The sequence below is a fragment of the Cervus canadensis genome, chromosome X, assembly GCF_019320065.1.
Source record: "Cervus canadensis isolate Bull #8, Minnesota chromosome X, ASM1932006v1, whole genome shotgun sequence".
Taxonomy (NCBI): Eukaryota; Metazoa; Chordata; class Mammalia; order Artiodactyla; family Cervidae; genus Cervus; species Cervus canadensis.
Window position 1 is genome coordinate 128,491,903 of NC_057419.1, and position 16,058 is coordinate 128,507,960.

The window sequence follows — 16,058 nt, forward strand, 5'->3', positions numbered from 1 at the left end:
ATTTCCTGTGTGTGACTGTATCTACAAAATTTGTTAACTTTCTAAATTAATCTTTCATTATTTCCTTTCCTTTGGAGCCTAGAATTGATTATTAACAACAGAACAGGGAAGAAAGAACCAGGATAATCAACTGAATTTAATAAAACCTCAGCATACATAGTGGGTAAAGCTCTGAATGGTGAGCAGAGATAAGAAACCTGTCTCTTTACTCCTGGAGCTTCAATGTAGAGGTGACAGCGCTGGACACAGTTGTTTATATACAAAGAAGAGTGCACGATGGAGGCTTGCAGAAGTGTAGATAGGCTCTGTGAGAAGTGAGGGTGGAGCTTGGCATGGTGGTGGAGCAAGGTCAGAGGCATTGCTGAAGGGGTGGACTGCCCAGATGGGGAAATGTCTCTGAGGCTGGAGGCTGGCGCTGAGGCAGAATGGTCTCAGGACTGGGGGTATTTAGTTTATGTGATTCCAGGTAGGGAATCAGGAGGTCTGATGTTGGCAGAGTGCCCTGCACGTGGCCTTGTCCCCCCATCTATCGTTCATTCAGACTGTTTCTGAGAGAGTGGGGTATGGAGGGCCACATCCAGAACTTCTGAAGTTATAGGATGAACAGGGCCTTTATCCTGGAATGTCCATTTTGCCCAATGACTGGATGAAAAATATGAATATTTTTGGTATGTGACAACCCTCATGGCTCTATCATGGAATAGGACACCAAAAAAATCGCATGAACTTTTGAACAGAAACCTCCCAGGTGGCCTGGGGGTTGGCATTCCCTCTCTTCCCCTGTCCCCAGAGGTGCTCCCAGGCAAGCTGAGGGGCACGGTGGGTGAAGGCAGACAGCATTGAATTCACGTGGGTCAGTCTGGCGTCCCCCTGACTCCCCAGTACAGATCATTCTCATGTGAGGTTTGCAGTTTCACTTGCCTGCTGGTGGTACCTGTTGCTTCTCCTTTAAGCCCTTCAGTGGTTCTTGGCGCCTGCGGCCTAAAGTCCAAACTCATCAGCAGGAGCAACAAAGCCTTTTATGCTTGCTCTCCTAACTGGCTCTGTCGCCTCAGTGTCATCTTGCACCCACCACCCAGCCCACACTGAACTTCTTTCAGTTCCTCAAACTCACTCTTCAGACACTCAAACAGAAGAGTGGCATACAGACCCGGCATTCAGGCAGAATAGCAGAAGCACTCTGCATGCCCTTGTGGCCCAGGCCTCGCCGGTTCACCTGGACACTTCTAACTTGTCCTTCTTATCTCAGCTCAGGCATCTCTTCCCTTCCAGAAAGCCTTCCTTGACCTCTCTAGCCTAGGTACGTGCGCAGTTGTCATGTACCATGGCACCTTGTACTTTCCTGTGTCATAATACTCAGCACATTGTATTGTCATTTCCTGTTTACTTAGTGGTCACCCTCTCCAGGCTGCCGTCTCCCTTGAGAGCAGGGGCTGTGTCTTATTCCACCCCATGCCTGATACACGGGAGGTGCTCTATGAATAGGTTTTTGAACGTTTGGTAGTATCCAAAGTTAGACAACATTCAGGATTGGGGTGAGGACTTGGGGGCAAGGTTAAGCAACTCAGGAGCATTATAATTCAGGAATAAAAAGAAAGAAGGATGGAATAGATCTGCCTCCCCAAGAACTAAGCCTTTAAAGAAGCAGCCTGGCCCTGGTGATATTTTGGTGAAGTCTGGAGAGAGCCATTACTATAGACTTTGAAGTCTTATAACTTGTAGGATCCCTGAGTTTATTAAGCTATTAATTCCCCTTGGTTTTCCTAAAGTTGTTATTGGTAAAATCACAGGGAAAACCTTCAAAGAATCTCTCTTTAGCAGGGGCAGGGAAAGGAAGGGAAGAAATCTTAAAACTTTATCTCAGTCCATGGCAGACTGTGCAGGAAAGTAACCCAAATATAGAAATTAGGGTAGCCCTGAGAGAGATGATAACCTAGCTCTTGGAGTTCTTATTAGACAAATTTAGGGAAGTGCCTTGGAGCATGTGTTTTTATTTAGTTGCTCAGTTGTGTCTGACTCTTTTGCAACCCCATGGACTGTAGCCCATCAGGCTTCTCTGCCCATGAGGTTCTTCCAGGCAAGAATACTGGAGTGGGTTGCCATTTCCTCCTCCAGGAGAACTTCCAGACCCAGAAATCAAACCCACATCTCCTGCGAGTCCTCATTAGTTATCTGTTTTATATATAGTAGCGTGTTGTACTCAGTCACTCAGTTGTGTTTGACTCCCTATGGCCCCACTGACTGTAGCCTGCCAGGCTCCTGTGTACATGGAATTTTTTAGGCAAGAATACTGGAGTAGGTTGACATTTCCTCTTCCAGGGGATCTTCCTGACCAGGGATCAAACCTGCATTTCCTCCATCGGCAGGTGGATTCTTTACCATTGAGCTACCTGGAAAGCCCCAACTTGGGGCATATACCAGCACAAAATGAATCTTAGTGCAGATTATAAAACTAGCATCCCCTCTGGATGAACAAATTATCAAAAACTGGCCCAACCAAATAAGAAGGCATTCTTCTTCCTCTGGGCTGAAGTGTTCATCTTCAGCCCAGTACTTACCAAAGCTGACCGCAATGGTGCTTGAGCTGGTTGGCTGGCTTTCAGCCCTTAGTTCCTGCTGTGGTGCAGGGATAAGCTACAACCATGGGATAGCATCCATCCCAAGAGAGTGGGGGTTTGCTGGCATGCAATGGTGGGGGGAATGCAGCAGGGACATCACTTCTTGTCATACACATTCCTAGAGTCGGTCATTAGCATGGATTCTTCCTATAACATGGACCTGTACTGTCCAATACAAGAGCCACTAGTCACACATGACCGTGTTTACATTTTAATTTAAATTAATTAAAATTAAATTAAAACTTAAGTTGCTCAGTCTTACTAGCCAATTTAACATATGGCTAGTGGTTCCTGTACCAAACAGCACAAATTTCCATAATCTCAGAAAATTATATTGGACAGGCTGGTATAAATTCTGTACCTTTTGCCCTTACCACCTTATTCTCTTTTCTGGAGCCATACTGCTTGGGTTCAAATCCTGACTCTCTTTCATACTAGCAGCGTGATTGGGGCAAGTCACTTCTCTCAGCCTCAGTTTTGTAATCTGTAAAATGGGAGTAGTAACAATAGTGCTGCCTCTTAAGGATGTTTTGAGGGCTGTTATATGAAGAGTGTTTGGAGTTGGCCTAATTGCTAACATCTGTAGAGTAATCATGCAATACATGCTAGCTATATGGTTTTTTATTATTCATCCCCACTCCCTTGAGGATGCAGCCAGTACACAGAGCTGACCTCTTCCACCACCTCACAGAATTGGCACCTAGCCCACACCTCTTCCTCCCTGCTCTCCCTTAGAGAGATCCTTTCCAATCAAAACCACAGAAGAAAGACACATGGCTCATTCATTATCAAACAGTCAGAATTTGTTTAAATACTAGTTTAAAATCACGTCAAACAAACTGCCAGAGACTTTTTCCCTAATCTCCAGTCAGAAAAACGTGGAGTCATTTTTGAAGCCCCAGGGCGATGACTTCCAGTTTTTCAGGGATAGTCTGGCATTGAAGGGAGCCTGACCTTAATAGCTACAGACTAGCCAAGCCAATGAATTTTAGGGAATTTCTTAACAAACTTATCATCTTTAGAGTGCAGGAAATAGTCTTTAATTTGTCCATTTCCTCCTTCTGTCCTCAGGGTGATTGTGTGGATTTCAGTGCGTGGTTTTTAACAGGAAGCACTCAAATGCCTCCTATCTTAGGTTATCATCTAATCTTTCACAAGATTTCAAAAATTTTCTCTTCAAAATCAGTATTTTCCCTTTTGTTATGGTTTCTAAAGTACAACAAAAGATTTTTAAAAAATTTCTTATCTGGAGTCCATGAGAATGTGTGAAATACTCAGGGTACAATGAAAAAGGAATCTCAAAGGTTACTCATTAGAGGAGTTCCTTTCATTATTGAAAAAAATTAACTTTCTACATAGTTCTCTTTAGTTATGTAACAATAATGTCGTAAGTTTCTTCAGTTTCTATTTCTGTGTGGGTGCAAAACATTTCAGGCCTGTCTAATCTAAGAACCAGTCATGGCTGTAACTTAGTTTTTTAAAAACTGTTTTCATTCATGAACCACAGGGGCCAACAACCAGGAGATATACTATCTCTTAAAGGACAAGGTCACTTTCTATATTGAAACATTTCTTTGAACAGCCTTTGAAGAAGTAAATACTTTAGATATGAATTAAAAAAATTTTTTTTGTTTTCATTTTTTTAAAACGACATTTTTAAAGCAGTTCTTGGTTTACAACAAAATTGAAAGGAAGGTACAGAGATTTTTCCATATACCAACTGTTCCTACAATTAATAGCTTCCCCCATTATCGATATCCCTCACCAATAGTATATTTGTTACAATTGATGAAGCTACACTGATATACATCATCACCACCAAAATTCTATATAGTCTATATTAGGGACACACTCTTGGTCTTCTACATTTTATGGGTTTGGACAAATGTATGACATATATCCATTGTTATAATTACCATACAGAGTACTTTCATTGCCCTAAAAATCCTCTGTGTTCCACTAATTCATCTCTCCTCTACCCCAACCCCTGGCAACCATTGATTTGTTTATTCTCCTGGTTTTGTCTTTTCCAGGATTTCGTCTGGTTGGAATCAGACAGTATGTAGCATCTTCAGATGGGCTTTTTTCACTTAGTAATACACATGTAACATTCCTCCATATCTTTTCATGGCTTGATAGTTCATTTCTTTCTGGTGCTTAATAATATTCCACTGTCTGGATGTATCACAGTTTATGTATCCATTTAGCGACTAAAGGACATTCTGGTTGCTTCCAAGCTTTGGCAATGATGAATAAAGCTGCTTTAAACTTTTGTATGCTGGTTTTTGTGTAGATGTAAGGTCTCAATTTCTTTTGGTAAATACCAGCACAATTGCTAATCATATGGTAGGAACATATTTGGTTTTTAAGAAACTGTCTTCCAAAGTGGCTGTACCATTCTGTATTCCCACCAGCAATAAGCGAAAGTTCCTGTTGCTCCACACCCTCATCAGCATTTGATATTGCCAATGTCTGGATTATGGGCATTCTGACCAGTGTGTAGTGGTATCTTGTTGCTTTCATTTGCATTTCTCCAATGACATGTGCTTATTTGCCGTCTGTATGTCTTTGGTAGAGTGTCTCTGCAGATCTTTGGCTCATTTTTTAGTTGAGTATTTTGCTTTATTGTTCAGTTTTAAGAGTTCTTTGTATATTTTGGCTGATAGCCCTTTATCAGATGTGTCTTTTGCAAATATTTTCTCTCCTGCCCCTCCAGTGTTTGGCTTCTTTTCTTAGTCTCTTGATATTATCTTTTGCAGAAGTTTTTAATTTTAATGAAATTCAGCTTATCAGTTATTTCTTTTACAGATCATGCCTTGGATGTTGTATCTAAAAAGTCGTCACCATACCCAAGATTGTCTAGGTTTTCTCCTAGGAGGTTTATAGTTTTGCACTTTACATTTAGATCTGTGATCCATTGTGAGTTTAGTTTTGTGACGAATATAAGGTCTGTGACTAGATTCTTTTTTTTTGCATGTGAATATCCGGTTGTTCCAGCACCATTTGTTGAAGAGACTATCTGTGCTCCATTGTATTGCCTTTGCTCCTTTGTCAAAGATCAACTGACTGTATTTATGGGAAAGATATGCTTTTTATAAGACTGGATTTGTAGCACAGTCCCCTGGAGAATTGCTGTCAAAATGCTTATCTTAGTCCCTGGGCAAAACCTTCTAAGTAGGATTCTCTGGGAGAGGGGTGGAGGGACCTGCATTTTTCACATGACCACAGATGATTCTCAAGTAAACAAATCAAGGGTTTGGGACTCTTTCCTCTTAGTTCATTTTCTAGATTGTCTTCCTTTTCTGCAGAACGTTTGTACATCTCCCTTGTGACTGATGATGTAAGGCTTAACTCTGTGTCTTCTGCTAGTTACTATAAAACAGAATCCTTTGATAACCTAAACAAAAACTGTAATGAGCACATTCTGTCTGCCTCTACTGTGCTGGATGATCATTGGGGAAAGGTCAATGTAGAGGTTCTTGGAAATGAGAAAGAAGATATCAGAATTTAGAGCCACACAGTAGAGTAAGACACTTAGGATGACCCCATGCTATGGAACATTGATCTGGCAGTGGTTCAGTGCGGGTCAGTTCAGCCGCTCAGTCATGTCCGGCTCTATGTAACCCCATGGAATCTAGCACGTCAGGCTTCCCTGTCCTTCACCATCTCCCAGAGTTTTCTCAAACTCATGTCCATCAGGTTGGTGATGCCATCCAACCATTTCATCCTCTATCATCCTCTTCTCCTCCTGCCTTCAATCTTTCCCAGCATCAGGGTCTTTTCCAATGAATCAGCTCTTCACTTCAGGTGGCCAAAATATTGGAGCTTCAGCTTCAGCATCAGCATTAGTCCTTCCAATGAATATTCATGATTGGTTTCCTTTAGGATGGACTGGTTTGATCTCCCTGCAGTCCAAGGGACTCTCAAGAGTCTTTTCCAACACCATAGTTCAGAAGCTTCAATTCTTCCATGCTCAGCTTTCGTTAGGGTCCAACTCTCACATCCATACATGACTACTGGAAAAACCGTAGCTTTAACTAGATGGACTTTTGTTGGCAAAGTAATATCTCTGCTTTTAAATATGCTATATAGGTTGGTCATAGCTTTTCTTCCAAGGGGCAAGCGTCTTTTAATTGCATGGCTGAATTAATAATTCACTGAATTAATAATGCACTGCATGCACCATCTGCAGTGATTTTGGAGCCCAATAAAAGAAGTCTCTCACTGTCTCCACTGTTTCCCCATCTATTTGCCATGAAGTGATGGGACCAGATGCCATGGTCTTTGTTTTTTGAATGTTGAGTTTTAAGCTAGCTTTTTCAGTCTCCTCTTTCTCTTTCATCAAGAGGCTCTTTAGTTCCTCTTTACTTTCTGCCATAAGGATGGTGTCATCTGCATATCTGAAGTTATTGCTATTTCTCCCGGCAATCTTGACCCCAGCTTATGCTTCGTCTAGCCCACCATTTCACATGATGTACTCTGCATATAAGTTAAATAAGCAGGGTGACAATATACAGCCTTGAGGTGTTCCTTTCCCAATTTGGAACCAGTCCATTGTTCCATGTCTGGTTCTAACTGTTGCTTCTTGACCTGCATACAGATTTCTCAGGAGGCAGGTCAGGTGGTCTGGTATTCCCATCTCTTTAAGAATTTTCCAGAGTTTGTTGTGATCCACACAAATCAAAGGCTTTGGCATAGTCAGTAAAGCAGAAGTAGATTTTTCTGGAACTCTCCTGCTTTTTCGATGATCCAAGGGATGTTTGCAATTTGATTTCTGGTTCCTCTGCCTTTTCTAAATCCAGCTTGAACATCTGGAAGTTCTTGGTTCACGTTCTGTTGACGCCTGGCTTGAATAATTTTGAGCATTACTTTGCTAGTGTGTGAAATGAGTGCAATTGTGCAGTAGTTTGAGCGTTCTTTGGCATTGCCTTTCTTTGGAATTGGAATGAACACTGACCTTTTCCAGTCCTGTGGCCACTGCTGACTTTTCCAAATTTGCTGGCATATTGAGTGTAGCACTTTCATGGCATCATCCTTTAGTATTTGAAATAACTCAACTGGAATTCCACCACCTCCACTAGCTTTGTTCATAGTGGTGCTTACTAAGGCCCACTTGACTTCACATTTTAGGATTTCTGGCTCTGGGTGAGTGATCACACCATTGTGGTTATATGGGTCATGAAGATCATTTTTGTATAGTTCTTCTGTGTATTCTTGCCACCTCTTCTTAATATCTTCTGCTTCTGTTAGGTCCACATAATTTTTGTCCTTTATTTTGACCATCTTTACATGAAATGTTCCCTTGGTATCTCTTATTTTCTTGAAGAGATCTCTAGTCTTCCCCATTCTATTGTTTTCCTCTATTTCTTTGTATTGATCACTGAAGAAGGTTTTCTTATCTCTTCTTGCTATTATTTGGAACTCTGTGTTCAGTTGGGTATCTTTCCTCTTTTCCTTTGCCTTTAGCTTCTCTTCTTTTCTCAGCTTGTAAGACCTCCTCAGACAACCATTTTGCCTTTCCTTTTCTTCAGGATTATCTTGATCACTGCCTCCTGTACAATGTCACGAACCTCCGTCCATAGTTCTTCCGGCACTCTATCAGATCTAATCCCTTGAATCTATTTGTCACTTCTGCTGTATAATCATAAGCAATTTGATTTAGCTCATTCCTGAGTGGTCTAGTGGTTTTGCCTACTTTCTTTAATTTAAGTCTGAATTTTGCAATAAGGAGTTCATGATCTGAGCCACAGTCAGCTCCCGGTCTTGTTTTTACTGACTGTATAGAGCTTCTCCATTTTTGGCTGCAAAGAATATAATCAGTCTGATTTTGGTAGTGACCATAAGGTGATGTCCATGTGCAGAGTCATCTCTTGTGTTGTTGGAAGGCAGTGTTTGCTATGACCAGTGGGTTCTCTTGGAAAAGCTCTGTTAACCTTTGCCTTGCTTCATTTTGTAGTCGAAGGCCAAACTTACCTGTTACTTCCAGTATCTCTTGTCTTCCTACTTTTGCATTCCAGTCTGCTATGATGAAAAGGACATCTCTTTTGGGTGTTAGTTCTAGGTCTTGTAGGTCATCATAGAACTGTTCAACATCAGCTTCTTTGTCATTAGTGGTTGGGGTATAGACTTGGATTACTGTGATATTGAGTGGTTTGCCTTGCAAATGAACAGAAATCATTTTGCTTTTCTGGGATTGCATCCAAGTATTGCATTTCACAATCTTTTGTTGACTCTGAGGGCTACTCCATTTCTTCTAAGGGATTCTTGCCCACAATAGTAGATATAATGGTCATCTGAATTAAATTTGCCCGTTTGTGTCCATTTTAGTTCACTCATTCCTAGTATGTTGATGTTCACTCTTGTTGTTTGACTACTTCCAATTTACCTTGATTCATGGATCTAACGTTCCAGGTTCCTATGCAATGTTGTTCTTTATAGCATCGGACTTTACTTCCTTTACCTGTCGCACCCACAACTGGGGTTTGTTTTCGTTTTGGCTCCGTCTCTTCATTCTTTCTGAAGCTATTTCTCTACTCTTCTCCATATTGGGCATCTACCGACCTGGGAAATTCATCTTTCAGTGTCATATCTTTTTGCCTTTTCATACTGTTCATGTGGTTCTCAAGGCAGGAATACTGAAGTGGTTTGCCATTCACTTCTTGAGTGGAGGACGTTTTGTAAGAACTGTCCACCATGACCTGTCTGTCTTGGGTGGCAGCAGGCCACTGTTGACCCACGCCTCTGCTAGAGAGTCCTGGACACTCACAGGCAAGTCTGGCTCAGTCTCTTGTGGGGACACTGCTCCTTTCTTCTGGGTCATGGTGTGCACAAGGTTTTGTTTGTGCCCTCCAAGAGTCTGTTTCCCCAGACCTATGGAAGTTCTGTAAGCAAATCCCATTGGCCTCCAAAGTCAAATTCCCTTCTCCAGTGGACCACGTTTTGTCAGAACTCTCCACCATGATCCATCCGTCTTGGGTGGCCCTACACAGCATGGCTCATAGTTTCATTGAGTTAGACAAAGCTGTGATCCATGTGATCAGTTTGGTTAGTTTTCTGTGATTGTGGTTTTCATTCTGTCTGACCCCTGATAGGTAAGGATTGTGGTTAAAGGATACTAATAATGTCAGAGAGATCAATCTGGAGAAGACATGAAGCCTCAAGTGATTAGGGCATGAAATAGGGTGAGGGGAATATCACAGAGAATCCCAGAGGGTTTGCAAAGAAAGAGGTAACCGAATTTGGTGATAAGATATAAAAAAGGGGGGAGGGGTGACTTCAGAGGCTCTAATCTAATCAAGGAGCCCAGAGAAAATGAGCTCTGGCTGATGGCAATTGGGATGGTTAGAAGAAAAGGCAGTTTGTCCAGGAAGAGGGGGCATCTGTCTTGGCTGTTGAATTTGAGGCAAGAATGGAACTCTAAAGTGGAGCAGTTAGAAATCTGGGACTGGCTCCAAGGCAGTAGGTCAGGATTAGGAATCCTCAGTGAAGAAATTCTAGTTGAGGAGTGGAAGTGATAAGTGGGCGAGTGGATGAGGGAGTAAGAAATAGAGAGGAATACACAGAGGGCTGAAGACTGGATGTGAATTCTGAGAATAGAAGAAAGGAAAGGAACAAGCCAAGAGAACAAGGAAGGAGCAGACAGAGGGAGTGGGGAAACTTGGAATTGAGCAGATAAGGCATTTTCAGGAAGCATAAAATTTCTCATCCTGGCCTCGTACCATTTCCCATACAGAAGAGGAAAAAGAGTCAGGACTCCTATGGTTTCCGTAGCTATTGAAAATACCATATTCATGAAAAAGGAACATTCATTTCTTCCTCAAGTGTGAAATGGAGCCATATTATAAAACAGGGCTTTAAAAAAAAGCTACCCTGCCAGATTGCAAATATGGCTTTTCATGGACATCTTTAATCATTTGAAAACAAACAGACATCTGTATTTGTTTCTTGCATATGTAGTTAAAAAATAATGCAGAAAGTTATCTCGTTTTATCTTGTAGGCACAGAAGCCTAGGAAAAACTCTTCAGTGTGAAAACATCTACAGAGAAGGCCAGCACATTGCTTGTTCCTTTGATCTGACTAAGGTGAAGGATTCCAGTTTTGAACAGCACAGCGTCCAAGTAATGGTTAAAGACAATGCAGGAAAAATCAGACCATCCTACAATATAGTGCCTTTAACTTCTCATGGTAAGTTTTAGAAGTACTTCACGACAGTGTGGATCAAAGTATTATGTCATCAATACGACTGATAAAAAAATGATGATTTTGGTTTGAAGATCTTCCCAGAAAAAAGGGACTATATTCATGTATCTTTTTCTTTGTTCCTTGTTAAAAGTAGCAAGCTTGTAAATTCTCATATTTATTGTGCACATATGCCACATGCTTTATCCATGTTTACTTATGCATATGCTGAGCCTTAGAGCAAGCAGTTAGTTGTAGAACTGAGATTGGGACTCAGGCTCTCTGACTTTTTTTTAACAATTTTAAATGTTTAGTTATTTATTTGACTTCACTGGGTCTTTGTCGAGGCATGCGGAATCTTTGATGTTCATTGTGGCAGACAGGATCTTTAGTTACAGCATATGGGATCTAGTTCCCCGACCAGGGATCAAACCCAGGCCTCCTGCGTTGGGAGCACAGAGTCTTAGCCACTGGACCACCAGGGACGTCCCTCTCTGACTCTTAAGATCTATTCTCTTTTACTTACACTCCAGAGGATGCTGCTGCAGAATAAATGTGATTTAATATAGTTCCTGAATAACCTGTCTCTTTGTTTAACAACAACAAAAAGCTTAGACTAGAGATGGAGTGATCAGGAGTGATATTTAAACTGTCTAACATTCTGAATAACCCAGGCACAGATCAATGAGAACAACCACTGCAGCCGAGTTTCAGTCCATTACAAAGAGCCCTCCCTCAACTTGAAAACAAAATACCTGCTTAAGGTCTTAGCTTCATCACTTGGGATATGGCATATACACTCTGATTTCCTCTTCATCTATAAAAGGGGGATACACAGTCCCTCTTGAACTCAGAGGATTGTTGTAAGGTCCGAATGATGTGACATGTGTAAAAGCATTTTGTAAATCTCTAAAGCAGATTTGTATGTTCTTAGTCACTCAGTCGTGTCCGACTCTTTTCGACCCCATGGACCGTAGCCTGCCAGGCTCCTCTGTCCATGGGGATTCTCCAGGCAAGAATACTGGAGTAGGTTGCCGTGCCCTCCTCCAGGGGATCTTCCCAACCCAGGGATCGAACCCAGGTCTCCCACATTGCAGGCAGATTCTTTACCGCCTGAGTCACCAGGGAAGCCACATTATATTTATTTATTTGCTGTAGTATCCCAACAGGGAGCTCCGATTCTAGCTAAAGTGGTACACAGAAAATTTACAAGAAAATAATCATGAATTGACAAAGGTTCCCAAGTCTGTGAGCAGAACACTATTTACTGCCCTTTCAGACAGTTATGGAAGTGAATTCTAATAGTGCACCCAAGGCAGCTTAGTTTGTAAGCTAGGGGTGAGGTTGAGGCAACTTGCCAAATGGGATCATTTGAACCAAAGCCCTTCTCTCTCCTCCCCTTTGCTTGGAAGCTTGTCCTTGATGGACCTTTTAAAGCTCATTTTTCTGCTCTTCTAGCTAGAGATGAGTGGTGATATAAGAGATGAGTGGGAGATTCTTGTTAGCCAGAAGGGGATGTTGTGAAGTTGTTTTCTGTTAATTATCCACTCTCTTTTGTTGCTTGGTCTTAAGCATAGTTGACTCCTGAAAAACTGAATTGACTAGGCTAATTTCTTTTTTTAATTTCTTTTAAATCATGATTATAATTATATAACATTAAATATGCCATCTTAACCATTTTCAAGTGTACAGTTCAGTAGTGTTAAATATATTCACAGTGTTGTGCAGTAGATCTCTAGAACTCTCTCATTTTGTAAAACTGAAACTTCATGCCCATGAAATACTAATTCTCCTTCCCTCACCCCTCCCCCTTCCCCCAGCCCCTGGTAACCACCTTCCTACTTTCTGTTTCTATGACTTTGACTCCTTTAGATACCTCTTATAAGTGGAATCATACAGTATTGGTCCTTTTGTAATGGACTTATTTCATTAGCATCATGTCCTCAAAGTTCATCCCTGTTGTTTAGACGCTCAGTCGTGTCTGACTCTTTGCGACCCTGTGGGCTATAGCCCGCCAAGCTCCTCTGTCCGTGGGATTTTCTAGACAAGAATACTTGAGTGGGTTGCCATGCCCTCCTCCAGGGGATCTTCCCAGTCCAGGGATCAAACCCACATCTCCTATGTCTCCTGCATTGGCAGGTGGGTTCTTTACTATTGCACCACATGAGAAGCCCTTCATCCCTGTTGTAATCTATGACAAAACTATGCTGATGTTTTCATTGTGGTCTTTGATTGGCATAAATGAGTGCTGGCTGGGGGAACCCCTTGTACTTGATGCCCCTCAGTACCATCAGGAAGAGTCCATCTGGACCCAAGCACTTCTTTACCCCACCCTCTTATTGTAGCTATATGTCTGGATTATACCCCAGCCATGCCCTAACCAGATGCAGGTCAGAATCTGTGTCATCTGCCAGCCCCAAAGATGTTCCTTAGATCTATTTTGCTAGGCAGTTTAAGCTTCCTACAGGGGACTTCCCTTCTGGTCCAGTGATCGGGACTCTGAGCTTCCATTGCAGGGGACCCAGGTTCAATCCCTGATCGGGGAAATAAGATCCTGCATACTGTGGGGTGTGGCCAAAAACAAGAAAAAGAAACAAAGAAAAAAAATAAGCTTCCTACATTAATTGTGATTAATCAGAAATTCTAGAACTGTATGCCTGATCATGTAAGGCCATTAAAAGCATCAGACCTATTTTGATTTACCTTTGTGACCTTCATTGTCTCTACACATAAGTGCTGTGTTGTGTTTAGTCGCTCAGTCCTGTCCAATTCTGTGCCACCCCATGGACTGTAGTCTGCCAGGCTCCTCTGTCCATAGGGATTCCCCAGGCAAGAATACTGTAGTGGGTTGCTATGCCTTCCTCTAGGAGGTTTTCTCAACCCAGAGATCGAACCCAGGTCTCCCACATTGCAGGTGGATTCTTTACCATCTGTGCCACAGGGAAGCCCAAGAATACTGGAGTGGGTAGCCTATCGTTTCTCCAGGGGAACTTCCTGACCCAGAAATCGAACCGGGCTGTCTGGCATTGCAGGCGGATTCTTGACCAGCTGAGCTATTTGGGAAGCCCATATGTGTATCTCATCAAAATTAACTCTGGAAATTAATTTGTATTCTTCTGTTTCTGTTTTTCAGTGAAACCTGATCCTCCACATATTAAAAATCTCTCCTTCCAAAATGGTGACTTATACGTGCAGTGGACAAATCCACAGAATTTTCAAAGCAAATGCTTGTCTTATCAAGTAGAAGTCAATAACAGCCACGCTGAGACACATGATATTTTCTATGTAAGTTTTTTTTTAGATAGTTGTTATTTAGAAATTTTTCTTGCATTTCTTACAGTGTCATAAATTGAAATATCAATGAAAAGTAGCTCATAGATTTGTCACCTGATGATGATGGTTTCTCTGAAATAGCATGTGGTGGAAGGTTTGACGGTTTATGGTAGTATTGCCTACAAGAATTCAGTCATTCATTAATTCATTTGCTGAAAAGTTTTTTTATTACATGTCTATCATGTACTACCAGGCACTATTTTATGTGCGTGTGACACCTGATAAAAAAAATTTTTGCCCATGAAGCTTACCTACTAGAAAATAAGTGCATAAATGAGCAAACTAATTTTAGAGAATGAATGCTATGCAGAAATTTAAGTGGGGTGATGGCAAGGCCTGAGGGAATATTAGGTAGGGTAGGTATCCACAGTGATGAGATTTGAGATGAGACTGGAACAATGAGCAGGAGCTAGTCATTTGATGATCTGGAGGTGGAGGGGACAGCATGGTCAAAGACTCAGGCAGGAATGAGCTTGGCATGTGTGAGAAACAGGAGACTGGCATAACCAAAACATAGTAGGAAGAGGTGTCTGAGCCTAGAGCCGGGATCAGATTATGTAGCTACTTAGAGGCTCCTGTATGGTCGTTCAGTTTTTTTTTGGAGCTTGTAGCAACTAGAGTAGTCAATACTGAGTAGTTAGTATTTTTTGGATCATGTACATTTATGCTCTTTGGAATCTAATATAAAGCATGCTGATAAGAGGTCCCTGTGGAGTAGGAAATGGCAACCCACTCCAGTAATCTTGGCAACTCACTCCAGGAAATTCCATGGACAGAGGAGACTGGCAGTCCATGGGGTCGCAAGGAGTTGGACTCCACTGAGCGACTGAGCATACACGCATGCATTGGAGCACTCGTCCTAACAGGGTGTGGCATAACCTCAGGGCCCAGTTGCATTGTTATGCTTTAGAACAGAGATCTCAAACTCAGGCCTCAGACATTTTTGTTTGGACCACAAAACAAAGTGGGGTTTTGTTTGCTTGTATATTACATTTGAATTTTCTGCCCAGATTGAAAACTGTGGTACCTGAGGGTGTAATTGCTATAAGGTGGTGCCTTAGGACCACAGGGACTGTGCGACTCACTTGAGTTACCTGCCTGGGCCCTGTGTCCATTTGAGTTTGAGAGATTAGAAACCATGGGCTTTTACAGGAGTCCTGCAGCTCACATGTGGGAAGATCCCTTGGTTCACTTGTTTTAGCTCATCATGGGAATTTCGAAAACTAAAGTATTTTATTTACTAAAATAAGCCTCTGTTGACAGGCTGTAACTCTGGAGGGAGCGACCAGGTCCCCAGCTGAGCAGAGCTCTTCTGGGCATTTGCAAATAAAAGCGTTTGCTGAAGCAGAATAATCATTCTTCATCCCAGAAATCAGGGTCCCCAAATAATGCCACAAAAGGAAAAAGCAAAGGGCTTCCAAGCGGGGAGGGGGTGAGGCTTGAATTTACAACTAAGTGAGTTATCAGAAAGTCGAATATGCTTGACTATTCCAGCCTTGACTGCTCTCTTCTGTCTGAAATCCAGAGACACATGCCACTTGTATTACTCACTTGGCAGTAAATGATGTCCTACTAGTTACCCATGATCTTGACTAAAAATATAAGCTCCTGTAAGGGGGAGGAATTAGGTGGTATTTACTTTGTACTGTTCTGGCTACTAATACCAACTAATATGTATTAAGCAATTGCTGTGTATTAGCTATTTTAATTGGAGAAGGAAATGGCAACCCACTCCAGTATTCTTGCCTGGAGAATCCCAGGGATGGAGGAGCCTGGTGGGCTGCCATCTATGGGGTCGCACAGAGTCGGACATGACTGAAGCGACTTAGCAGCAGCAGCAGCGGCAACAATAGCAGCTATTTTAATAAGTACTTTATCTGAGTTGTCTCATTTAGTCCTCACAATGACCCCAAGGATCTAGGCCTGTT

At 42.0% G+C, this 16,058-nt stretch overlaps 1 protein-coding gene across 1 annotated transcript in view; it reads left to right on the forward strand.

Annotated features, from left to right (window-relative positions):
* Window positions 1–16,058, forward strand: part of IL13RA1 (interleukin 13 receptor subunit alpha 1) — a 67,968-nt gene that overhangs the window by 14,555 nt on the left and 37,355 nt on the right. The window contains exons 5-6 of the mRNA XM_043458535.1: window positions 10,616–10,803; window positions 13,931–14,082. Coding sequence (XP_043314470.1) covers window positions 10,616–10,803; window positions 13,931–14,082 — 340 coding nt within the window. The remainder of the gene's footprint in view (window positions 1–10,615; window positions 10,804–13,930; window positions 14,083–16,058) is intronic.